This window comes from Lontra canadensis, unplaced genomic scaffold, assembly GCF_010015895.1.
Source record: "Lontra canadensis isolate GAN:19392208 unplaced genomic scaffold, GSC_riverotter_1.0 scaffold11, whole genome shotgun sequence".
In the NCBI taxonomy this organism is placed as follows: domain Eukaryota; kingdom Metazoa; phylum Chordata; class Mammalia; order Carnivora; family Mustelidae; genus Lontra; species Lontra canadensis.
In genome coordinates this window covers 215,173-242,931 of record NW_022631005.1, presented here as the reverse complement: position 1 = coordinate 242,931, position 27,759 = coordinate 215,173, and the positions used below count along the sequence as shown (strand labels likewise).

At 39.0% G+C, this 27,759-nt stretch overlaps 1 protein-coding gene and 1 pseudogene across 5 annotated transcripts in view; both read left to right on the top strand.

Moving 5' to 3' along the window:
- Positions 1 to 27,759, top strand: part of CHN1 (chimerin 1) — a 204,742-nt gene that overhangs the window by 147,478 nt on the left and 29,505 nt on the right. For all 5 annotated transcript variants that reach the window (XM_032855932.1, XM_032855934.1, XM_032855936.1 and 2 more), the window contains one exon: positions 9,791 to 9,868. In XM_032855932.1, the coding sequence (XP_032711823.1) occupies positions 9,791 to 9,868 (78 nt within the window). The remainder of the gene's footprint in view (positions 1 to 9,790; positions 9,869 to 27,759) is intronic.
- LOC116866799 lies at positions 17,839 to 18,593 on the top strand (annotated as a pseudogene).

Genomic DNA, 27,759 nt, shown 5'->3' with positions numbered 1-27,759 from the left:
GAGTCCAAGGCAGGGCTGGATCTCAGGACCCTGAGATCATGACCTGAGCCAAAGGCTTAGCTGACTGAGCCACCCAGGCAGCCCAAGAGGATCGTGATTTTTATCTTTCATTTTGTTGATGTCGTGTTTCATCCTGGTTGATTTGCAAATATTGAATCATCCTTGCATCCCCAGAATAAATTCCAGTTGATTGTGGTGACCAATCCTTTTAGTGTATTGTATAGTATGGTTTGCTAATATTTTGTTGAAGATTTTTGCCTTTATGTTGAAGGATATTTTGTATCAGGGATATTGGCTTATAGTTTTCTTTTTTCATGGTTTTTTTTTTTTTTTGTTTTGGTACCAGAGTAATGCTAGGCTCAACGAATGTATTTGGAAACTTTATCTTCTAATTTTTGGAATAGCTTATGGAGAAGAGGTGTTAATTCTTGTTTAAATGTTTGGTAGAATTTACCTGTGAATCCATCCGGTCTTGGACTTTAATTTGTTGGGAGTTTTTTGATGACCAATTCTCTTTCATTATTAGTAATTAGTCTGTTCAGATTTGTTATTTCTTCATGCTTCAGTTTTGTTTGTATATTTCTAGAAATGTATCCATTTCTTCTAGGTTGCTCAATTTGTTGGCATATAATTTTTTATAGTATTCTCCTAGAATTCTTTTTGTTTCTTGGATATTGGCTGTTTCTTCTTTTTCTTTTCTGATTTTACTTATGTGGGTCTTCTCCCTTTTATTCTTGATGAGTCTGCCTAAAGGTTTATGAATTTTGTTTATCTTTTCAAAGACCCAGCTCTTGATTTCATTGACCTTTTCGGTTGTGTTTTAGGTTCTATTTCATTTATTTCTGCTTTGATCTTCATCATTTCCTTTCTTCTACTAACTGTAGTCTTTGTTCTTTCTTTTTCTACTTCCTTTAGGTGTAAATCTAGATTGTTTATTGGAGTTTTTTCTTTTTCTTGAGGTAGGCCTGTATCAGTATAAATTTCCCTCTTAGAACTGCTTTCACTGTATCCCAAAGGTTTTGGACCATTGTGTTTTTATTTTCATTTGTCTCCATGTATTTTTTTTTATTTCTTTATTGACCCATTGGTCTTTTAGTAACATGTTCTTTAGCCTCTACATGTTTGTGGTTTTTCTCTAGTTTTGTTTTTTGCTTGTAATTGACTTCTAGTTTCATAGGTTTATAATCAGAAAAGATGCATGATATGATTTCAGTATTCTTAAGTTTATTGAGACTTGTTTTTTGCCTAATATGTCATCTGTCTTGGAGAATGTTCCATGTGCACCTGAAAAGGATGTATATTCTACTGTTTTTGGGTGGGAGGTTCTGTGTATATCTGTTAAGTCCATCTGGTTTAATGTGTTATTCAGGGCACTGTTTCCTTATTGATTTTATGCCTGGATGATCTAGCCATTGATGTAACTGGGGTACTAAACTCCCCTACTATTATTGTATTACTGTCAGTTTCTCCCTTTATGCCTTTTAATATTTGCTCTATGTGTTTAGGTGCTCCAATGCTGAGTGCATAAATGTTTACAATTGTTATATCTTCTTGTTGGATTGATCCTTCTATCATGATGTAATGCCCTTGTCTCTTGTTACAGTCTCTAAAGTCTCTTTTGTCTAGATTTTGCTACTTCAGTTTTTTTTCCACTTTCATTTGCATGAAATATCTTTTTCCTTCCATTCACTTTCAGTCTCTATGTGTATTTGGGTCTGAAGTGAGTATCTTCTAGGCAGCCTATACATAGATCTTGTTTCTTTATCCCCTTCACCACCCTCACCACCCTATGTCTTTCAGTTGGAGCATCTAGACAATTTACATTCAAAGTAATTATTAATAGCTAAATACTTGCTGCCATTTTATTCATTGCTTTCTGGTTGTTTTTGTACTTCTTTGTTCTTCTCTTGCTCTCTTTCTTTTTGGTTGATGCTTAACTGTTATTCTTACCTTTCGTTCTCTTTATTTTTTTGTGTAGATACTGTGGGTTTGGGGTTCATATATAACATCCTCAATATATATTAATCTATACCAAGTTGATAGTCACTTAAGTTTAAGGTAAACACATTCTTTAAAAACTACTTTATTTCCTCTGCCATAGCTTATGTATATGTTGTCCTATTTTACATCTTTTCATGTATAATTTTTTTCTATTTATCACCTTTTCTTTTCCACTTAAAGCAGTTCCTGTAACACATCTTATAAGGCCAGTTTAGTGGTGATGAACTCCTTTAACTTTTGTTTTTTTGGGAAACTCTCCCTCTCCTTCCATTGTGAATGATAACCTTGGTGGGTAGGGTATTCTTGGCTGTAGGTTTTTTTCTTTAAGTTCTTTGAATATATCATGCCACTCTCTTCTGGCATGCAGAGTTTCTGCTAAAAAATCAGCTCATAGCTTTATGGGATTCCCTTGTGTGTAACTATTTATTTGTCTTTTGCTGCTTTTAAAATTCTCTTTACCATTAATCTTAAACATTTATTTTTTTTATTTTTTTTAAAGATTTTATTTATTTATTTGACAGACAGAGATCACAAGTAGACAGAGAGGCAGGCAGAGAGAGGGGGTAAGCAGGCTCCCTGCTGAGCAGAGAGCCCGACACAGGGCTCGATCCTAGGACCCTGAGATCATGACCTGAGCCGAAGGCAGAGGCTTAACCCACTGAGCCACTCAGGTGCCCCAATCTTAAACATTTAAATGATTGTTTGTCATGGTGTGGACATCCTTGGATTCATCTTGTTTGGAATTCTGTTTGCTTCCTGAACTTGGGATTTCCTTCCCCAGGTTAGAGAAGTTTTCGGTCATCATTTGTTCAGATAAGTTTTCTGCCCCTTTATCTCTCTCTTCTTCTTCTGGGACCTCTATAATGCAAATGTTTGTTGACTTGATGTTGTCTAAGAGATCCCTTAACCTCCTTTTTATAATTTCTTTTTTTTCCTTTTTACTGTTCAGCTTGGTTGCTTTCCACTAACCCATATTTCAGATTACTGCTCTGTTCTTCTCCCTCTACTAATCTACTGGTGATTTCATCTAGTGTAGTTTTCATTTTAGCTACTGTATTCTTCAACTCTGATTCTTTTTAATATTTTGTCTCTTTTTGAAGTTCTCACTGAGTTCTTCCACTCTTTCCTCCAGTCCATGAGCATCTTTATGATTGTTACTTAAACTTTTTATCAGGCATATTGCTTATGTCTGTTTCATTTAATTCTTTTTCTGATATTTTGTCTTGTTCTTTCATTTGGACCATATTTCTCTGTATTCTCATTTTGCTTCACTTTCTGTGTTTGTTTTGATGAGTCAGAACAGATACTTCTAAGCTTGCAGGAATAGTCTTGTATATGGTCATCCCCTGTGTAGACTGTGTGTGTCTTGTGATTGGCTGGCATGTACTGGGGGTCCTCAGGCTGTCCTTATGGGATGGCTGGAACTGAAGAGGACACGGGGTGGGCTGTCCCATAGTTGTCAATGCCAAGGACTCCCTGGTAGGACAGCTGAAGCTGAAATGGTTATAAGCCAGCGGGACCTGGGGCTCTTTGTGCAAAGGGCACCCTGGCAGAGCTGAAGTACATCTAGATGGGGAGAGAGGAGGGTCCTGGGCTCTGTGCAGAGGGGCTCTGGCAGGACAGCTGAAATGGATGCAGTTGCGGGTGTCCTGGGATGCTCAGCACAGGAGGTGCCCTGGTGGGCAGCTGGAGCTAAAGGAGGTGGGAGCCAGGAGGTCCCAGAGCACTCTGCACTGGGGTTGCTCCCGCAGTCATCTGGAGCTGAAGTGGTGTAGGACTGGTGTGCTCCAGGGTGCTTTATGCTTGTGTCATCTTAGTAAGACAGCTGGAGCTGGAGCAAACACCGACTGGGGTGGCCTGGTGTATCCTGTGCCAGAGCCACCTAGGTGGCACAGCTTGGGTTGGTGTGGGCAGCTCGAGGCTTGCTGAGATGGCAGACCCTCAGCTCCTGTCCATGCTGTCAGGTGGAGGGGAACGTAAACCATGGACCTCACCAGCCCCATCAACTCAGAGAATTCCAGCAGCTCCCCTGCCATTTGGCAGAGTGCTAGGACTGGATCTTTCATATTGTAGTTGCTTTTTAATTTTTTTATGAGTTTCAGGAGTAGAATTTAGTAATGTCATCAGTTGTGTGTGACACCTGGTGCTCATGACATCATTGCCCGCCTTAATACCTGTCACCCAGTAACGCCATCCCCCCACCCATTTCCCCTCTTGTTTTTTTAACCGTGGCCTGCCCACAGCCCCTCAGTACTATTCCTTCCCACTACAGTTTGCAGTTTCAGGGGTGGCGGTTTCCTTTGTTATTGTCTGTCAGGCGGTTCTCTATGCTGTCTGGCTTTTGTTGTGCAGAAGCTGTGAAGTCTACCCTCCGTCCTTCAGAAGGGCTTCCTCTATAAATAGGTGTAGATGTGCTTTGTCCACAGACACAGACGAGGGGAGTTCAGGGTCTTCCTGTGTTACCATCCTGGACCCCAAAAATCAAAGCTGTGTTATTAATATCTGAATATTAATGTTTTATAGAAATTGCAGGATTTTGCTAAACCTGAACCAGGTTTACCCAATAGTTAATCCAGTTACTCTTCATCTCTCCAAACTCTGGGCTATGCCAGCTGGAACATTCCTTTATGGTGCTTTTCTGATGAAATGTTGACTTTACTTAGTTAACTGGAACATTGTGTTCATGAGTCTGTGGTATCATCATGATATTCAAAGGAGGTAGCTCTCTGTGTGAGGTCCTTTCAGTTTCCTAGAGAATACTCTTACTGTTAACGAGTTCTGACATTCATAGTTAGATTTATTCCTTTGGCATAAGTCTTAGGTCTTACATTAAAAACCAGATATTTGTGGAAAAGGAAGTATAATCAGTCATTTGTACCTTAGCATGAATAAATTGATAAGACCCTTCCCTGTAAGCAGGTTTTGAGGTGAGAAGGTGGACAGAACAAGGATTATTCAGAGTTTGAGCCTGGGGGTTCAGATTGCCAGGACAGGATAAGGTAAGGATTGTAGAACAGTGATGCCTGTGTTGTGTCCTTAAAGCACCTGATTACAGCTTGACCTGAATCTTATACTGCTTAGGCCAGTGGTTTTGGGCCTTCTATGTGTCCCACAGTCCCACTATATTAACCCTGATCTTGGAAATAGAAGTCCTTAGATACAAGGGAAGGAGGGAAACTTCCATTTATTGATTATTGTCTGTGCCAGGAATAATACAAAATGTTTCCCATATATTATCTCATCTAATTCTATAATGTAAGTACTTTCAATCAATTATACACATAAGGAAACAAAGACTGAAAGAAATGAGTAACTTGATCAGGACGTGCCACAGCTAGTAGAAGACAGGGTTAAGATCAGCACTTTTGTCCGGCCCACAACCTGGTCCTGTCGTACTACACTTGGTGAAAATGAGAAACCAGTTTTGCATAAATTCAATATTATTACTAGACATTTATTGAAATGTCTTTATTTGAAAAACAGCAAATTGTTCCCTTCCAGGGTCCCCTGTTTCCCGCTTGTTTCTTATTCCTCACACAACTGCTTCCCGCTATACACACACCATTTTTGTAGTCCCTTCTCTATATTACAGACGGTACAGACAGCGGTAGAAACTGAGAGGGTTGGAGATGCTGCCTGTTCTCCATTTCTTTTTTTTTTTTTTTTTAAGATTTTATTTATTTACTTTGACAGACAGAGATCACAAGTAGGCAGAGAAGCAGAGAGAGAGAGAGGAGGAAGCAGGTTCCCTGCCGAGCAGAGAGCCCGATGCGGGGCTTGATCCCAGGACCCTGGAATCACGACCCGAGCCGAAGGCAGAGGCCTTAACCCACTGAGCCACCCAGGCGCCCCCTGTTCTCCATTTCTTTTCCCATGCTCCTCACCCTCATTGAGGTGAATATACAAACGTGCCATCAGTATCGAGGATGGCCAGAGTTAGGTCTCGGGCAGGCCAAAGAGTTGGTCAAAATGAGACACTAAATACTGCTGGTAATACCACCATTTAGTGAGTGCTTACTACTAGGCAGTCTCTTCCCTTTGATACATCATCTCTTTTAAACTGCCCTGTTTAGGCATGTAAATGAGGTAAGCAGGGCACCAAGCAAATCTCCCAAGGTCAGGATTCAAACCTAAGTGTCTCTGATTTCAAATCCCATCTTTTTTTATTGTAATAATTTATTATATAACATATAGGTATATAGTAAATTATTATAATATATCGCCCCCAATATAAATAGGTACCTTCATTTGGTCTTGTTTTCTTACCCAGGTATTTCATGGACCTTTATTTGTGTAAGCTCCTGTGCTAAATTCAGGGTTTATACTAAGATGTGTAAAACTCAGTCTATATGAACAGGAACTGTGATATCAGGTGGAATGTGGTACATCTCATAATTAATGAACAAGGGAAGGGAGCAGAGGTTCCCGGATGGGTAAAGTCATACCTAATTGGTGCAGATCGTCAAAGGTCCCACTGGGGGAGGGTTTGCTGAACAGAGCCTTGCAGGCTGCACTGCCTGTTGCACGTACTGGTGCTGAACTTGAGGTCTAGGGTTGTTAGCTATTACTGCTTTTCTCACCGTCCATTGTTATTCATTGCTTCCTGTTTTACCATCTATTGCTGCTCATTGAAATTGAAAAGGGAAAAATAACTAGAGAAACCACCTTGAAGAGAATCAAAGAGGAAAACAACTACCTTCAGACTTCAAAATTCCCTCTCCTTTTCCAATGTCAATGTTTAAGCATGATGTTTAAAAAGCCAACTATTACCTACCACCAACTAGCTGTGGAGTGCAGGAAGTTAACTTTTGTAGGCCTCTTTTCTTTCAGCTGTGAAGTGAGGATAACATACGCCTCACGGGCATCTTTCTGCGGATTTAATGGGATTCTGTATGTAAAGTGCTTAGCTAGGTGCCTGGAACATGGATACGTAATAATAAATGATAGCCATCATTAGTAGATCTATAGCTATCTAAATATGGCCAGATAAATACAAGGATGAGCACTATATATCTGTCTAGAACATCAGAACATTGCTGTTAGTTCTGAACTTGAGAGCTGCTGTAGCAAAATTAATGCAGAAGTTGCATTATTGCAAGTTATTAAAGGCATCATGCGACTAAAAAACCCCTAGTTCTTTGAGAGTAGCTAAGAACTTCTTCCTTCGCCATTGTTTTCTGTCTCCTGTTGCCCTGGGTAGCTGCCCGAATTACAGTTATTCTAGTATGTCTCGATTAGGTACCAAAATTATTTGGGAAGAAAAGTGACTGTGCAGAGTCTACAGCAGACTTGCCTCTCAAAGACAAAATGTACACTTTTGCCCAGCCGTGAATTTTCTCTACCATCAGTCTTTCTATGCGTTGGTTGAATTTTAGTTACTACAGCTGAAGAACTGGGGATGGTTTATAATAAAGGACCTTGATCAGAAATACTGGAGGGGGGGGCTGCTTTGAGTTACATGGGTGATTGTTTTCTTTGACATAGTAATGTAAACATTGAGCGTTAAACATTGTAGAGAGAAAAAAAAATTACTGTAAAATTTGCCTTTGGGGTCTGTTTTTCTCGTGTCTACTGAGAATTGGATAAACTTCACCTTCGGTTGTACATGACTAAAGGGCTGTCTGGCGTTTGGATTTTTAGTCATCACATGACAAACTAGGTCTAAACTAAAAAGTAATTTAGGTTAGGCAAGGAAAGTTCTTTCCCTTGTATTTTCTCTTAGAACAGGAACTTTTTTTGGTCTTATTTAATGACAAAATGGTATAAATTTGTGGGAATGAAATACCTATAGATGTAAATATTAACCATTGCCTTTTATTAGAAAATTTTTGAAGAAGTATTTTTGGTTTTTTTTCTTAAGTTTATTTTTTTTAAGTAATTAAGATTTAAGAGATTAAAGTAATCTCTACACCCAGCATGGGGCTCAAATTCACAATCCTGAGAACAAGAGTCCCATGTTCTTCCAGCTGAACCAACCAGATGCCCTCAGAATTTTTTTTTTAAAGAGTAAGACATTTTAAAAGAACGGACTATATACTCAAGTAAATAAAAAAATTGGGGGATGTTTAGAAAATCAATCATCAGTATTTCTAATATCTAGCGTGGTTTAAGAACAACTTCATATCCTAATTAAATTAGAATCTACACATACCCCCTGTAGATTGGGCACATTGGACACATACCCCTATAGATAATGAAATCTGAGATAAATTGTGCTCAACAAATGGACTGAATTCATTTAAAAATAATTTTTGATTCTTTAAATACAGTGTAACAATTAGAACCATAATGGGTTAAACTTAATTACCATAACATGAGGAAGCAAAGGGGAAATGTTCAGGGAACCAATATGGGAAAACTTCAGCTTCTTATAGTAGTTTAGCAAAAAGTATGGATATTGCTCTTAAATGGAACTGGATTTGTCTCTTACTCAGCACCCTTCCCCCCTTTTTATATCAGCAAACAAATATCCAAGGGTTCTACAAGCACAGTTACACTACATCTCTGACCTGTGTGCATGAGAAATTATTCTCCGCTGGCCTCAAGCTCTTTGAATTAAGAATGTTGAGACTAATAATAAAAATAAAGACTGGATCCATTTACTTGTAGATTCGCAACAAAAATCCTTACAGGGAGACAAAACTGACCACTGCAGGGTGATAGCTGTGTTGTATGCACACTGCTCATTCTGCATGAAAATAGTGTGCTACCAGTTCAACGCCTTTTTTTTTTTTTCCATCAAAATACTTACCAGCTTTTGCTCATCTTAAATAAAATTGGGTTTTTGTGAGTTAACCTCAGTCCATAATGCACAAAGGAGGATAGAGATTAGCCTTTCATAATTTACCAGGCAGTGATGGGAAATTCTTTTGAAACCTGGTGCTGCCTGTTAATGTTCCTTTGCTTTTATTAGGTAAAAGAAATATTCCATTTTGTAATAATGCATGACTCATTCATCCCTCATTGTCTTCCCACTGATTTTTTTTTTCCTTGAGCCAGCAAGAAAATCTTACAGGAGAGGAGGGAGGAAAAGAGACAGAGTTGAGGAATACAATACTTAAATACTGTTGCTTGATCCTCATTGGTTATCTCCTTTCTTACGGTGACCAGTGTAATCCAGCCTTCCCTGTCAAATCCCTTCCTTCCCCACCCTCCCTGCTAGGGGCTCCACAGGGTGCCTGCTGCTAGAAGCTGACTGCAGGCAGTATGTAGGCATCTTTCATCCAGAATGGACAGTAACATATTGAATAGAGAAGGAAGCTTTTAGAAATGTATCCTATGTCAAAATTGCATGGCTTTTAAAGAGGGATGGAGAGATGCTGAATGTTTTGTATATTAGCATCGATTCTTTATGTCTGTTCAGACTCTTAAGTTTTCAGAAGCTTAAATATAGAGCCCTTTAAAAAAAAAAAAGGAAGAAAGAAGAATTTTTCTGGTTAGTCGACCTCTTTCTAAGAAGTGCTTCATCATTCTCCTCCACCTCTCCGCGATGTTTCTCTGCAGCTCTCTGTAGATTAGGGTTCTGTGCTGGCTGGCAGAATGCTCATTTGTTAGCTGAACAGAGTTCACCGTCAGACAGATCAATATAGGTTTTATTTCTTTTCTGAATTCCAAAATGCCATCCAAAGAGTCTTGGTCGGGTAGGAAAACTAACAGAGCTGCAGTTCACAAATCAAAACCAGAGGGCCGTCAGCAAGATTTATTGATAGCAGCCTTGGGAATGAAACTGGGTTCTCAAAAGTCGTCTGTGACAATCTGGCAACCTCTGAAACTCTTTGCTTATTCGCAGTTGACATCACTTGTTAGAAGAGCAACTCTGAAAGAAAACGAGCAAATTCCAAAATATGAAAAGGTTCACAATTTCAAGGTAAGAATATTTGTTTTTAACCTTTTCTTACAAGAGAGAAAATGCCCATTGCTTGCAGTACACAGCGTTAAAGGAATTTCTTTTGCTGTCTTTTTTAAAACTACGATGACTGGACTAAAATGTTCTTGCTATTTAAGGAATGAAGATGTTTTAAGCATGGTTTTATTTAAGGGAGAGCTGACTAAAGCTAATAGAACCCAACTCCATTTTCTCTAATGCTGATTTAGTGTTCTGCTTAATCAATGTACACTCGATGGTAAAAGTCTGGACTGACATTTGAAAGGTCTCATTTAATAATGATTCTGTCATTATTTTATTTGTGATGCAAATATGTCTAACTACCTTTGTCGGATATTTCATGAGAGGATTAGATCTTATCTCTGTTCCTTTCTGGTGAAAAGCTTTGGATGTAAGAGGCCTGTGTTGTTGCATCTGGATTGAGCAGATGGTCTGCATTTCCCCCAGTTTCTGTCTCTTCTCCTCTGTTAATGAATTGACCATGATGAAAGGAGGGTGGCTACCCCAGGACTGTTCCTGCAGATTCAAGCAGCCTCTCTACTTTTTTGAGTATTGCTTTCTGTGTGTGTGTGTGTGTGTGTGTGTGTGTGTTTTTAATTAGTGTGTCACTGTGTTTTACCAACTCTACTTTAATCATGTTCCGTCAAGATGATGTGTGTGGTGGTTCAAGTTGCCTGCATGTCTAGCAGGATATAAGGCCTTGGAGTTGGGTCCTCAGCAGCCTAACTGGGGAAACATGCAGTGGGAGGCTGTGCAGACGAACACCCAGTTAGCTCGGCGGGTGGACGCACCGGTACGTCCACCCTCCCGTCCCAGGGGTTACCTGGTCAAGTTTTCGGTCTTTAGTTTAGTAATGTTGGAGGGCATATGGTTTCAAAGGAGGATAGGCTGGAACCCTGATCTTCTGTTTATTCAGCATTTATTCAGCAGATATATTCATTCAGGATGTACTTCTCGCTTCCCATTTGCAATTTGTCCTGATTGTTAACACTAGCATTTATTTTACTCAAATGCTAATCACCACACCCCTAATACGCTCTACTTTTTTAGCGAGGAACAGATTTTTTATGATCTCCACATCATTTGGGGATAAAGGATAAATTCTAAACTGTTTGGACTATATGAAGATTGCTAATATTTCAAGGTAAAACAAATACCATTTTATTCTCCCTCTTTAAATATATTGTTCAGGACCTTACCTTCCAGCTGGTATCTTTGATTTTAAATGAAATTGAGACCATTCAGTATGTGCATCCAGACTCAACCACCTCTTCCATTTTTGAACCTGAACAGTACATGCAAGTTACTAGGCCTCAGTCTCCTCTTGCATGACAAATTGGTCATACAGGATTTTTATCAAGAGAATGACCCCAAGTATAAAGTGACATGCATGCTCAGTCAAAAAAAGCCACTGGATTAAAAATATCTCTCTAAGGATGCCCCCTCTGCTGTGTTCAGCAAGAACAGACTGACCTATTAAGGATGCCATTTTAGGGGCACCTGGGTGGCTCAGTCGTTGAGTGTGTCTGCCTTCAGCTCGGGTCGTGATTCCTGGGTCCTGGGATTGAGCCCGGCATCGAGCCCCGCATCGGGCTCCTGCTCAGCGGGGAGCCTGCTTCTACCACTCCGCCTGCCTGTGTTCCCTCTCTCACTGTGTCTCTCTCTGTCAAATAAATAAAATCTTAAAAAAAAAAAAAAAAAAGAGAATGCCATTTTAGTGCCAAGTCAAGTTCATTGATCAAAAGCAAATAGTAAGTCTGTTCAGGGATTTACATAAACAAGCACATTGTCCCCCCCCCTTTTTTTGGTGGTGGTGTTGTATCTTCCAATAACAGTTCTATTTTAATTTAACACATGGCTTTAGTGAGCAAATTTTGAACAGACAGAAAAGTGCTGACTCTGGGACCAATTGTGACCCTTTGCTTGGTACCCAAACTGTTATAAAGATGTTTGTGTTAAAACAAACAAACAAACAAACAAACGGAGAAAGGACACATTAAAAAGAAGGCTGCTTCCTTCACTGGAGCTAAAAAATTTAAAATCAAGTGGGCTGTACTTTTTTAAAAAGTATTTATGCTCCGGGAAGAGCTCCTATTAGACAGTGAAGCTCTATTACATATTTTTTTATAGTTGCTAATAAGGTCAGAAGTCTCAGAATTTGACTCCTTCAGTTGAAATTATTCTTTGTTATTTAAAAAATGTTTCTGTGGGGTGGCATTATAAAAAAGAGAAAGGTAGGAGGGGTAGTCATAGTGGACTTCAGAGAACATGCCCCCCGCCAAAGAATTCAGACTCTGTGGCAGGAGCACTTCTCTCCCACACAAATGTTCACTTAGAAGGTCACGCTTGTGATATGTAAGTATGTACAGTTCAGAGATTTATGGTGGGAAGAACTCTGAGCATTTATATGATGATAATCATTCATATGGCCTTGCCCTTGACTATTTTCTCTGCTGGTAAAAGTGGATTTTGCTATCCATGGGCCCAAAAGCCTCATTTCAATGTGGTTTTCTTTTTTGCTTCTTGAACTGCCTTGTTATATAACATTGCTCTGTGGCATTGAACAGCTGCCAGATCTCATTTCAGAAGGTAAAGCCAAGAATGCCTTATACCTTTGGTGCAAGTACTCACCAAGCTGAGATCCAAAAAAAAAAAAAAAAAATCGACCAGGCCTAACTGCAGACAAGTGTTTTGTTTTTTTAATTTTTTTTAATAGAAAGAAATGAAAGCAGGAAGGCTTCCCACTTATTGTTATGTAACATGGCCTTTTAAATTTTTTCTAATGTTATTTATAAGAATTTGATTAAAAAAAATCTATCTCAACAATTGTCTCTCTTAGGGAGATCATCGTTTAAAAAACAAATGTACCACATCCTTTAAAACTGATTATAATTTGTCAACAGAACTTAGAGCGAAAATACTTTTAACTCTTTTCTGGATCAACCTCTCATTTTAAGAACTGCTCCTGTCCTAACACAACAGAGAGAGAGAGAGAGAGTACAGGGTTAATTTCTTGAGCAAACTTAAAAACTGAACCAAAACACCTGTGACATTAAGACACAGGCATTCCAGCAGCAATGACTATATCCTTATATCCTACATTTGAGGTTCTCTGGATGGAATCCTACCTGAGACCCAGCTCTGGCCCTCAGGAGCTTGCTTAGCATTTATATGACCTTGGGCAGACTGCTTGATCTTTAAGCCACTGGTTCTACATCAGAACTGAGCTCCTGGTAGGCATAAGGTACTTGGTAACGGCTATTTTTCCTTATAACAAATTACCCCTAGATGGTTTTTTTCCTGAGTCCATACCAATGCTATTTCGTGCCCAGGTACAGAGGTCGTGATGCAGTTGAGAGCCCAGGCATGATTGTGGGGTGAAAGGAAGCCCTTGCTTCTCTCTTAGCTCCCAGGCAGAGTTAGAGGTTATGCAAGAGCCGTTGCATTTTCATGCACCACAGAGTACAGTGAAATCCTCGCATGTCTCTTACTTCTTCCAGATTTAACTATTTGGTGTTTCATTCAGTATAATTTAGATAGCTCTATAAAATAAAATCAAGATTCCATATAGTGAAAACAACCATAGAAACCTGGCTACTTACACAAATTAAGTCATTTAAAGAAAAGAACATTAAGAATTACAGTGAGAGAATACTTTAAAATCTGTCTTTAGTCTTTTTTTTAAGGCAGTCTTGAAGTGGCCACTGGTTCATGCTCGAGTCTCAGATACTTGCATTCTGCATATAAATGAAAGATGTGACATTATATTAACAGCCTTAATGTTGCCAATATAATATGCAAGCAGTGAATCCTGAAATGTGAATTGATACTGTAATTAAATAAGACTATAACATGAACCTTGTAATATTTACTAAAATTACTGAGTCAGGACCTACTGGGTTTAAAGTGATAATGGTGGACCTGCCAATCCTGGCAGAGCAGGCGTGCTGCTGACCAGTAAACAGGAGGGTAGAAAGGGCCAGCTCTCCTGTTGAGAGTGGTCTTTCCTTTCCTCCGAAGGACACAGACAGATCCAACACCTGTGGTCCTTATTTGATTCCCATTTGAGAATAAACACAAAATGAACCAGCAAATAAAAACAGAGTTAGGATGAAACATGGAGTTAAACTACATGATCCATAAGTGACCTTACAGCTCTATAATTCTCTCGGGACAGCTGGCTGGCTCAGTTGCTGGAGCGTGCAACTCTTGATTTTCGGGGTTGTGAGTTCGAGCCCTGTTGGGGGTATAGAGACTGCTTAAAAATTAAAGTTCTCTTGAGTATATTGAGAAGCATTAGATTTGTTAAGATAATCATCATTTTCCACTTTTAAAACTTTATTAAGGCCCATATGAGGACAAGATGTTAGTGTTTATTTTTACACTTGATCTTAGCCAAAAGGCTGAGAAGCAATTGTTTATTTAAAAAAAATATTAAAATAACCTATATATGAAGGAATACTTTTTAAAAACTTGTTATATTAACAGTGAACTATCCTGTTCACCAACTGGGGTACCTGTGTACTCTCCCCACCAACCATCACACCACTACCATCCCCCACTTCTTTACTCATCTCCACTCTTCCTTCCCCTGTCCCTATATTTAGTAAAACGCAAATAAATGTTCAAGAAACATCTGCTGAATGACTAAATGAGCATACAACGTGACAGGAGGGAACTTTCTTTGTGGTGGTTGTAGTGATTATTGTATTTGGAAATCACCTCTCCTGCAGCAGGAAATTTCAACATAAAAATAGGTTCTACCAATGATTTTAAGACACATAATGTTACAATTTTTAATTGAATTTACATGAGTTTTTTAAATGCAGTCAAACAATAACTTCTTGTTGTCTTATATTTTACTGGAGAATCTGTGTTCATGTTTTAAGTGCTCAGAAATTTCACTACTGTTTTGAATTAATAAGATTATAAAAGAAGTTAAATGCAATATGACTAATGGAAAAGGCAACCTGGAATGTCTCATTATTAGACACCATTGCTCTTCCTGTGGGTAAGAACATGAAGTGTCTGACAGCTATTTTAAAGGAATAAATGTTTTCCTTCAAATGGAAGATTAAATTATATATAATATTGTTATTATACATTCTCTATATATCTATATATAGAGAAATATATATATTACATATATATATTTCTAAGTTATACAAATATATTTATATGTGTCTCTGTATATAGACACACAGACAAAATTCCCAATTCTTAATGTGGGTCACTTGCAAGAGAAGATAAAAATAACAAAGCTCAGCGCAGATCAGCCGTTTTTCTCTCCTTAGGGCAGTCATGGAGGGAAAGTGGGAGATTGGACAAGATCATCTATAAGATCCCTGTAGGCACTGTTGCTGTTACTGTTCAATATAGTACTTACTAGATGCTACAGAAGTCAAAAATAATGAACACATGCTACTCTGCTCTTTATCTGTCCCTAATGGTGGTGAGGAGGACCACAAAGACTCACCATGCATTACCATCCAGGCCTCTGCACTGCCCCTCAGCATCATGACCTTCTCAGCCTCCGTCCTGTCTGTCCTTCTTAGGGTTTGGAGCGTTGGCTGAGGAGCTGGTTATGATGCCTCAATACAGAGAAGGTTACTGCTTGCCATTCATAATCCAAAAAGAAAGACTTCACAAGCTTTGCACATAGTTGCTTTTACTTCTTTGTAGCCATTTTATGGGGCTAGAGAATTTTAAATGTTATACTTAACCAAGAGAAACCCATGTTTTATGAATTGGAAGAATAATGCTAAAATGTACATACTACCCAAAATGATCTCCAGAGCCCGTGCAATTCCGGGCGCAATCCCAATGGCATTCTTTACAGAACTAGAAAAAGCAATCCTAAGATTCATGTGGAACCACAAAAGACCAGAAGCAATCTTGAGCAAGAAGAACAAAGCTGGAGGCATCAGTACTTTCTGATTTCAAAACGTCTAACAAAGCTACAGTAATCAAAACAGGATAGCACTGGCATAAAAATAGACCTATAGACTAATGAAACAAACAGAAAGCCCAGAAATAAATCCATGTGTCAGCTGATCTTCAACAAGGACACTAAGTACACTAAATAAGGACAGGCTGGTTTCTTCATTAAATGATGCTGGGAAAACTGGCTATATGCAAGAAGAAGAAGAAATTAATCCCTTATTTCACATCATATACAACAATCAACTCAAAATGGGTTAAAGACTTAAATGTAAGACTTGAGACTATAAAAGTACGAGTAGAAAACAAAAGGGAAAAACATTGGTGTGGGCAGTGATTTTTCAGATAGCACCCTAAAAACACAGGCATCCAAACCAAAAATAGACAAGTGGAATTGCATCAAAGTAGAAGCTTCTGCACAGCAAAGAAAATAATTGATGGAATGAAAATGCAACCTATGGAATGGAAGAAAATATTTAAAAACCATATATCTGATAAAGGGTTAGTATCCCAAAATGTGTAAGAACTCTTACAGCCCAATAGCAGAAGCAGCCTGATTTAAAAACAGGCACAAGACCTGAGAACAGTCATTTCTCAAAAGATAAACAAACAGCCAATAGGTCTGTAGAAAGACGCTCAACATCACGAATCAGCAGGGAAATGGAAATCAAAGCCACAATGAGATATTACCTCATACCTGTTAGAATGGCTGTTAGAAACAAGACAAAAGATGGCCAGTGTTGGTGACGATGTGGAGAAAGAGAAACCCCTGTATGTTGTTGCTATGAATGTAAGTTGATGTAGCCATTATGAAAAACAGTATGGAAGTTCCTCAAAAATTTTTTAAAAAACTGCCTTATGATCCAGTGGTAAGTTACCTTTCCACTCTGCTGATTGTTTCCTTTGCTATGCAAAAGATTTATCATTAAATGTAGTCCTAATTGTCTATTTTTGCTTATGCTGTTTTAAAATTTAGAGGGATTCAGAAGTTTGTCTTTCTCACTAGGAGGCTATCAACAGAACTTATTAAGTGTACTATTTGTTTTATTTAATTAAAAAGCAAATAAAGAGAACGTCAGCCCAGCCTTGAAATTAAAATACATGGTTGTCACTTTTTTTTTAAGAGAGAGAGACATCTAGAATGCACATGAGTGGGGGGAGGGGCAAAGGGGGAGAAAGAGAGAATTTCAAGCAGGCTCTGCTGTCAGCACGGAGCCCCAACATGAGGCTCTTTCCCTCTCATGAGCCTGAAATCATGACCTGAGCTGAAATCAAGAGTCAGACACCCAGTTGACTGAGCCCCCCAGGCGCCCCTAGGGTTGTCACTTTTAAACATCTGGGCTCTCTTACCAGAACCAATTCTGATTCTTAATCCCAAACAATATCTTAATGTGAGACCCTCTGACAAACAACTACATCTAACACTGTATTGATTATTTCTAGCATTTATAACCATTCTGCTGATATGGTTTAGAAAATTTGGTATCACCTCACACCTGTCAGAATGGCTAGAATCAATAAGACAAAAAAACAAGAATTGGGAAGGACATGGAGAAGAAGGAACCCCCACGCACTCTTGGTGGGAATGTAAATTGGTGCAACTACTTTGGAAAACACTATGGAATTTTCTCAAAAGATTAACAACGAAACCACCATGCAATACAAATATTTCCACTTCTAAGTACTTATCCAAAGAAAATGAAAACACTAATTCAGAAAGACCTATTCACCCTATGTTCTTGCAGCATTATTATCATAGTGAAGATATTGGAAGCTACCTAAATATCTGTCAAAAGATAAATGGCTAAAGAAGGTGTGGGGTAGGATATGTGTATGTGTAAAATAGATTATTAGCATAAAAATGAAATCTTGCCATTGGCAACATGGGTGAGCCTACAGGGTGTTATGCTAAGTCAGACAGAGAAACACATACTATAGGATTTCATCATATGTGGAATAAAATCAAAGCTGCTCTTTTCCCTGGCACCTCAGAGGCAGCAGGCTGCTTTAGGATGAAGCTGAACATTTCTTCCCCAGTTACTGGCTGCCAGAAACTCATCGATGTGGATGATGAATGCAAACTCCGTACCTTTTATGAGAAGCATACAGCCACAGAATTTGCCACGGGCGCCCTGGGTGAACAGTAGTAGGATCGCACCATCCTAATCAGAGGTGGCGATGACAAACAAGGCTTCCCCATGAAGCAGGGTATCTTGATCCATGGCCGTGCCCACCTGCTGCTGAAGAAGGGCCATTCCTGCTACAAACCGAGGAGGACTGGAGAAAGGGCTAATCTGTTCGCCGTTGCATTATGAATGCCAATCTCAGTGTTCTCAATTCAGTCATTGTTTAAAAAAAAAAAAAAAAAAATGGAGAAGGCTATTCCTGAACTCACCGATTCTACTGTGCCGTGTCGCCTGAGGTGCAGAAAAGCCAGCCGAGTCCACTTTTCCGGTCTCTCTGAAGAAGGTGATGCCCGCCAGTATGTTGTGAGAAAGCCCATAAACAAAGAAGCTAAGAAACCTAGAGCCAGAGCACCCACAATCCCATGTCTTGTTACTCCATGTGTTCTGCCACACAAACGTTGGCATATTGCTCCGAGGAAACAGCGTACTAAGAAAGATAAGGAAGAGGCTGCAGAACATTCTCAGCTTTTGGCCAAGAGAATGAAGGAGGCCAAAGAAAAACTCCAAGGACAGATTGCTAAGAGACAGAAGCTGTCCTGTCTGAGGCAGAAACCTCTAGGTCTGAGGCCAGTCAACAATGAGATCTTCTAGAATTAACAAATAAGACCAGACATCAAAAAGTAAATAAAAATCGTGTTAAAACAAATGAACAAATGGAACTGAAACAAATGCATAGATACAGAGAACGAGCTGACAATTGCTGTAGGGCAGAGCAGTGGCAGGGATGAACAAAATAAGCAAAGGCAGTTAAGAGGTACAGTCTTCCAGTTGTAAATACATAAGACGTGGGGATGAACTGTGCAACACAGGAAATCTCGCCAGTCGTCTTGCCACAGTAGTGTATGGGGGCAGATGGCAACTAGACCCTGTGGTGACCCTGCTGTAATATACACAAATAGCGAATCACTGTGTTTTTACTTCAGACTAATACAACACTGCATGTCGGTTACTCTTCAATTTAAAAATAATTGGCATCTCCAGAATTTATCTCAAAGGAGAGAAGCAGCCTGGCATGTGACTCTCATTGCAATAACAAGATAAGGATCTAAACCCATAGGAAGAACACACAATAAGAAGTCCCCTGTACCACAGTTCTTTTCTCTTAATATTCTGTGTGTCCACATAATCATCTACCCTTCAAGGATGAGTTTTTTGCACATTTGGGACACAGTGGTATGTTAAAGGCAAGTTTTTGTAGTCCCTTGTATCATCTCTCCCTTCTCACCTTCCAGATTTAACTAAGGATTGAGTCTTAATTGTATTCTGCTTATTTTGTAATCTAATAGGATACCTATGTAATAATTTAGATTTCTAAATTTTAAACATTGTTTAATTCACAAGTTATACTGTCCTACTTCATCTTCTTTGTGACCTACTATGTCAACATTCCTCAGAGGAAAGTCTTCCTTAGGAGGGAAATTTACCATGGCTTTAATAAGGTAGTAAAAGCATATGACTGAAGAATATGTACATGTCATGACACCTTACCCGGTTACTGTCTATGCTGCCAAGTTCCCTATATTGCCATATACTTACTGTCATCATTAGGCAGCTTTCGTTATTCTTATGTAATAATACATAGCACAAAAATATTATTGTCTTCATCAAAAGAGCCCAAGGGACAGAGAGAAGCAATACATGCATAAGTGGAATATAGGTCTAGGAAAGATTTTTTAAGTGAAGAGAAAACACAAAAAAATTGATTTTTCTTTCTTAAATATTTTATCAAGTACTGCTGGTATCTGAGAAACCGCTACAAATTATTTTTCTAATAAACACCATACCAATAGTGTTTTTGTCTTTTCAGGTTTCTTAACCCCTCTTCTTAAATTATCTTAACATTCTTCTGGTTACAAAATAGGAAAGCTAGAAAGGAAAGGGGAAATAGCCCAGTGATGTTACATTTCTAAGGAACATCATCAACTGCTCGTTTAAAAAATATTTGTATATTCTTTGGGGAACAAAAATAGAGCTGGGTGCATTTTTTAAGTATTATGTAAACATAAAAATTAAAAATATATTCATTTGTAGGCCATGGACATCTGAGGACGCTTGTCATATTAGGGGATAGCCTTCAGTCTGTTGTGTTAGAAATGACAATGTTTTGTCTAGTTATGTGAGTGGATTTGCTCAAATCAGGCCTAAAATGTTATGTTCACTCTTTTTTCTAGAACTCCCTTAGTTTGGAGCTCTAGCCTTATATGTGCCACAGCCAGCTCACTGCTCCTGGCTCTGCTTGATGAGCGTGCACAGTGCACTTGTTCATAAGGAGAAGGGCCGTCTCTAGGAAGCAGGCTGTTCTGTTTTGACCGTTGCTAGTATAGTGCATCACTGCACAGTGGAATGACATTGCTTCAGTGTCTTTTTAAAAAACTATTTGGAACCCATGATTGACACCATTTGATGGAACAGTTGAAGACTTTCCATTGCAAGTGTTAGAAAGCCCAACTCTTGCTTGCTAAGGCAAAAAGGGAGCTTATGGGCTCACATAGGAAAAGTCTGCTGGTGGTTGGTATCCTTTGCCTAAGGGGCTTAAAATGGCACCAGAACCCTGTCTTCTAGCTCTTTCTTCATTTGTAGCCTTACTCTGTTGACAAGATGGCCTGCAGAGGCTCCAGCTCTAAATCTTCTCTGATACTAGTCAACTCAAAATGAGACTAAACAAAAAAGTCTGGGCCTGGCAGGCATTTGCCCAATTATCTTATGTGCCCATCTCTGAACCAGTAACTCAGCCCCTAGGCAGGAGAATGGAATGTACTGATTGGCTTGGATCAAGGTCATATACTCTCGGAGCTGGGGATGGGGTCAGTTCCATACAATTCATATGGATTGAGAGAACTGGTGCCCAAAGAGAAGACATTTATTCTGTGTAGCTAAAAAAATAAATGCCCACAACATTAAATGACAAGATGATGTCACTAAATCTAAGTTCCTAGTATACAGCCTACTGAACACAACAGTGTCAATGGACACTTTGCTGGGAGAGACATGTTCATAGAGCGTGATGATATAAGAATCCTGAAGAAGCTGAGCCTCTAGAAGGGACACTGAGAATCACCGATGAAGTTAATTTTGTACGTGTAGAAACTGAAGCCCAGAAATCCCAGGTACAAGCTCACATGAAAGATCAGTTTAGAAATAAGAATATAATCTGAACTTCTACTTCCAGCCATGGGGGAACAACTAGATTTACCTTCCATCTTAAAACAACCAACAGACCAGGAAAAAACATATAAAACCACACTCAGATATTGAACAGGTAGAATAGTAATACCTGAAAAAAGGAACGCAATAAGAGGAGTCTTCAGATTGTTTTCATTTACTGCTTAGGGGCAGTTTCGTGGCCACAACACATGGAGGGAGAATCTAAAGAGAACCCAGTGGTCTAGGTGAGTTAAAGATAAAGAGATTGGAGTTTGAGGAGGCAAAGCAGCTAAAATTTGTAGAGCAGTGTCCCCAGTGTCCCGGCGGGGGAGGAGGGGGTAGAGATCTGTCAATCTGCATCGGGGTCTTCTTGACTTTTAGAGCAAGTACCTATCTACATAAGCATGAAAGGGGCCTCTTAAAACACACACACACACCACCACCACCACCACCACCACCACCACCACCACCACCACCCCCCCCGCCCTGGAAAGCATTAGGCTGAAAAATTACTGCAATTCACTCAGGGTTGAGAATAGTTTTGCCCTCCAGTAGGTGTAGAAAAATGTGATAATATATGAGGCATTGTTTAAAAGTCCTCACAGGGGATTATCTCAGTAGCATGACTAAATTAGCAATAGACTGAAGGTTGCAGTAAGGAGAAAATTGAAACCATCTGAAAGAATCCAAGTTGAGGGCACTCAGTGGGTTAAGCCTCTGCCTTGGGCTCAGGTCATGGTCTCAGGGTCCTGGGCTCGAGCCCCCAATCGGGCTCTCTGCTCAGCAGGGAGCCTGCTTCCCCTTCTCTCTCTGCCTGCTGCTCTGCCTACTTGTGATCTTTCTCTCTCTCTCTGTCAAATAAATAAATAAAATCTTAAAAAAAAAAACAAGTCGAATCTCTAGAGATTGAAAATATATCTGAAATGGGGGCACCTGTCTGGCTCAGTCAGTGGAGCATGCGACTCTTGATCTCAGGGTTGTGAGCCCCATGGTGGGTGTAGAGATTAAAAATAAAATCTTTAAAATCTCAAAAAGTAATGAAAAGTACATTGGATAATATTAATGGCATATTAGGCATCAAAGAGGAAAAGAACCAGAAGACACAACTATAGAAAACATCCAAAATGAAGGACAGAAAGATTAAAAAAAATAAGTAAAAATTAACATAGCATCAGTGACCAATGGGGGACAGTATCAAGCAATCTAATTTAAAAGTGTAATTGGAGTCAGAAGGAGCAATGGTGAGGGGCCAGGGAACAGTACAATTATTTGAAGATCTAATGATCAAAAAATTTTTAATTTTGATGAAAACCCATAGATCTAAGAAGTACAGCAAACTACAAATAGGGGGGAAAATATGAAGAAAACAACACCTTGGTATATCATAATCAAATTGGTAAAAACCAGTACTGAAGAGAAAAATCATAAGAGCAGCCAGAGAGGAGAAAACCAGGTTATGGGAAAGAAAAATTATATTCCTTAAGTGGCACTTTACCTCAGCCTGGGAGGAAGTTGTCCCTCTCCCTTGTGACATCAGAATGTGTAGAGGACATATTTAAGATCTAGAAATTAAACATGCATTCAGCTTCTCTGCAATTTTATTTTCATATTCCAGCTTCGGAAAGTGTTTATAATTTTATGACTTTATAGGATCTTAAATGTGCACACTCATAAATTACAAAGTACATTTTTAAAAAGAGAATTGATTTTTACACTACTGTTTTCTTCATTAATATCTATAAAGTTTCAGGGCACCTGGGTGGCTCAGTCAGTCAAAGTGGCTGCCTTCGGCTCAGGTCATGATCCCAAGGTCCTGGGATGGAGCCCTGCGTCATCATGCTCTCTGCTCAGCGGGGAGCCTGCTTCTCCCACTCCCTCTGCCTGCAGCTCCCCCTGCTTGTGCACACATTCTCTGTCAAATAAATAAATAAAATCTTTTTTAAAAACTCTATAAAGCTTATTCTAGTGTTAGGAAAATATGTCAAAGGAAGAAACAAATTATTTTTCTTTGTCACTGATACACTTACATATTTTAGAAAGTTTTTTAAAAGGCAGAGGGGGAGAAGGGGAAGAGAATACATTTTACATAGGGATGAAAAATACTGATAACAGAGTTCTCATCAGAAACTATGCAAGACAACAGAGTGATATCTTCAAAGTACTCAATGACAACTAAAAAAAAGCCTTTCAAAAATGAAGACATAAAATATTTTTTTTAAACAAAGAAAAACTGAGTAAATGCATCCCCAGGAGAACTATACTACAAGAATGTTAAAGGAGGTTCTTCAGACAAAAGGAAAATAGTACCAGACGGAAATTTAGATCTGTACAAAAGAATAAAGAATGCCAGAAATGGCAAACGTATGGATAAGTGTAAAAGGTGGTTTTTTTTCTTTCATTTTAGTGATATTAAAGATAACTGACTAAAGCAAAAAGTGGTATTGCATAGTTTATACAAGTATATGACAACAATAGCATAATGTACAGGGTGAAGGAAGCTTAGTGTCGTAAGAGTCTTACACTTTACATGAAGTGGTATAAAATAGTTATAAGCTAATAGAGACAAAAGGGATTCATAAAAAATATGCAATTTATTCAAAAGTATGGAAGAAGAGAGAAAAAGGAACAAAAGAGCAAACAAAGTTATACAGAAAACAAAGCCAACATGGCAGATTTTAAACCCAATCATATCGATAGTTACTTTAAAGGGAAGTGGCCTAAACACTCCACTAAAAGGCAAAAGTTGTTAAATTGGATATAAAAAAGCAAGATCCAACTACATGCTATCCATAGAAACCCACTTTTTTTTTAAAGATTTTATTTATTTATTTGACAGAGATCACAAGTAGGCAGAAAGGCAGGCAAATAGAGAGGAGGAAGCAGGCTCCCTGCTGAGCAGAGAGCCCGATTTGGGGCTCGATCCCAGGATCCTGGGACCATGACCTGAGCCGAAGGTAGAGGCCTTAACCCACTGAGCCACCCAGGTGCCCCAGAAACCCACTTTAAATATAAAGACCCAGAGAAGTCAAAAGAAAAAGCTACCATGGAGACAATAATTCAGAGAAAAATAGAGTGATTTTCAGAACAAGGAATATTAATGAGAGGAGAGAAGGTAAAATTCATCAAGAAAACAATTTAAAATTTATATTCACCTAATAACAGAGGTTCAAAATACATAAAGCAACAACTAAAAAGTGAAAGAGACAGATCTACAATTGTAGGTGGAGACTTCCACAGTTGCTTCTCAATGACCACGCAGACAACTAGAACACTAATAATGAGATGGAAGATTTGAACTATATTATCAACCAGTTTGGCCTAATCGATATTTATAGAAGTATTCTACTGAGCATAGAAGGCGTGTACTGTTCAAAATAACACATACCTGAAAAATTTTCCACATGTTTAGAAATTAAACAACTTACTGCTAAATAACTCATGGTTAAAGAAGAAATCACAAGAGACATTAGAAAATACTTTGAACTGAATTTAAAAACTACGACATATCAAAATTTGTGTGATACAGCTATGGTGAAATCTTTACCACTAAATGCTTATTTTAGGAAAGAAAGAAAGTCTTAAATCAATGAGTTAAGCTTCCACCTAAAACTTGAAAAAGACATAATTAAACCAGGTCATGGAAGGACATATTAAAGGTAAGAGCAGCAATCAGTGAAGTAGAGGAAAGTAGAGAAAACCTGAATCTCTTCCACTAGAGCTTTAAAAAGGGTTTTAATTACATAGTTTAATAATTTCTCATGCATTGTAGTCTAACCTTTTTCCTGGCATATTATAGAAATACTTCCATTCTTAATGTATGTTAACAGTAAACTTCGGATGACATTATTACAACTAAACCAAAGAAATTGAAACCTGTTTATGTGGAACTATATACTAGTACAATATTGGCTTCAGGGAATTGTGGATCAAAGATAATGTGGGTTGGTCTGGGGGCTCTTTTTCTCGTAGTATTCAGTTTCTTTGTAATGTGTGTGTAGAGATTATGGATTGTACCGTGGTTTTTATTGCACAACCAAGGATGAGTCATTCACTTTCCTATCATAGCTTCATAATACAACTTTAGGAGACCGACATTTTGAAGTATTGACTATGTTGATTTTTTACTGCTGATACTTAAATGCAAACTTATTAATCCAAGTAATAAAACTAAACTTTCAAAATGAAGTGTTTTAGGTTATGCATTTGATAGTGTTAAACTTTAACCACGATTCAGTTTAGAGGTAAAGTTCTCATTAAAGCTCCTGTGGCTGGGGTGGGCGTCGGGGGAAATTTGCTTCTGAAGCATAAAAAAGTCTAAACATTAAAATCATGAGTTTTCTAATACTTTAAACAATCATATTTTGAAACAGTATTTTTAAATTATTGGTTGTTTTTATTTTTTCCTATTTTTATGTTACTTATTACCCAGTCTATACCTTGTAACTTAATAAAAATAAGTAAATAAATGGAATTTATTTTCCATTTTCCAAATGGAAAACTTGGACAAACTTTGAAACTACTGCCTGATTCCTAGGTTTCAGATTGATGGCTGTGTGTCAGGAGCCACTCTGGCAGCTGAGAACAGAACACAGACACAAGAAACTGTGTGGGGCGCCTGGGTCGCTCAGTGGGTTGGGCCTCTGCCTTCGGCTCAGGTCATGATCTCAGGGTCTTGGGATGGAGCCCCCATAGGGCTGTCTGCTCAGAGAGGAGCCTGCTCCTCCCCCCAACCCCTGCTGCCTGGCTCTCTGCCTTCTTGTGATCTGTCAAATGAATAAAAATCTTTTAAAAAAAGAAAAGAAATTCTGTGTGTATTCGAGCATGAAGATGGTTGTGTGTGATTCTAAGTAAGCTCACTTGGTCTCCACCACAGTTAACTCAGCTGTAGTTTTAGAGATAGTTCTCCCTCACTGAGACAGTGTTCATTTGGGAGGTGGGGTAGGGAGAGGAGAATCATGAAGCAAGCCATAAAGAAATGTAAACTCTCTGAAGAAGGCCTACATAAAATTGAGGGAAATAGACTGTATGAGTAGAACTGGTAAGAAGCCCTTATTTGTCTGGACATGTTTACTTAAGGTGTCATTTTAGATACCAATCAATAAAAAACCACTTTTATAATCTTTTGTATGTGGAAGGACTGCCTTATTATATTGCCCTAATAATTGCCCTACTAATTAAGACTAGTATTATAGTCTGACAGTTACTATACCAGCATTTTCCTGCTGTTATTTTTCATATTCAGGGGGACATCATTTATTAATGGTTTGGCCACTGTATGCCTTGTAGATTTTTGTGGCATCTCCCTCAATTTTGAACGGTTTTCTAATTCTTGAAACCTTAGGTCACTCATTTTCTGTCATTCATCATCCTCTCCAGAATGGTACTTCTGATTCTGTTAACTATTGTGAGGTTGAGTGTCTGCCTCAGAGAGCCCCTGCGAGCTTTCCCCTACACAGTCATCCTCTGTAGCAGTAAGCTGGAGAAGCCATTCGCACCTGGGCCCCCTCCCGTGGACCCATGCCTCCATGCAGTGCCCCATTCAGCCTGCTGGGGACACTGCACAGGGCCAATGGGTATGCCCCTCCAGTTCCAGGCACCGTTTCCATAAGTGTTTGGTGCACTCCTTCCACCTTCCCTGCTGTGGGTGCTGCGTTACACAGCCATTACTTCAGGACAAGGAGAGAGTAGGCGCGGCTAGCATGAGATCAGTGCTGGGGGCTTAACTGTGCTCAAACCTCACGGTTTGTTAGAGATCTTAAAGAATTTTGAAGCCACTAGTCATTTTGACTAGATTTAACTAATAATAAGACAAGAAGGTCTTGCCTTGAAACTAAAGACACTCCTATTTTGAGTACCTGTTTCCTACTGCTTTTTGCAAGGAACCCCCACAGTTTTATATATTTCTTGCTAATGATCATAGCCAATGTTATGCATTCTCTGCTCATGACTTAATAGTATAAGTCAAAATACTTTAACTGAGGTGGCAAAATCTGAGGACCAAAATTCTAAATTTCAAATATTTTGGATCAAAGATAAGCCATCTTGGTGAGACTAAAATTGATTACATAAAAGAGTACTTTCTGGTTGCCCAAAAGATAAAAATGGGGGGAAAAGGAGAAAAAGCCTTTCTTGCCCAGCTGCCTGTCTACCTACATTGCTTTCCGTTTTGATTCTGATCATCTGTTTTCTCCCTTCATCACCCAGTACGAGGCTGCAGAGATGACTCACCAGAGCCTCCCAAATGTCCGTCCTCTTACCCCAAAGCAAAATTTCATTTCCCCAAGAGTGTGTGTGTGTGTGTGTGTGTGTGTAAGTAGGCCCCTTGCTGGATGTGGAGCCCAACATGGGGCTTGAACTCACAACCCTGAGATCAAAACCTGAGCTGAGATCAAGAGCCAAATGCTTAACCGACCGAGCCATCCAGGTGCCCCTCCCCGAATATTTTTCTCACCTCCGACATAGCTTCTGTTTGCAGCAGGCTTTGCAGGCCAGTGCCTTGGCTGTTGACATTCATGCTTATTACCAGAGGGAGTATTACGGCTTGGGAGGGATAATAAAGATAGGCTGAAATTTTTTCTCTTCCCGTTGCATAGATTTCTTTTC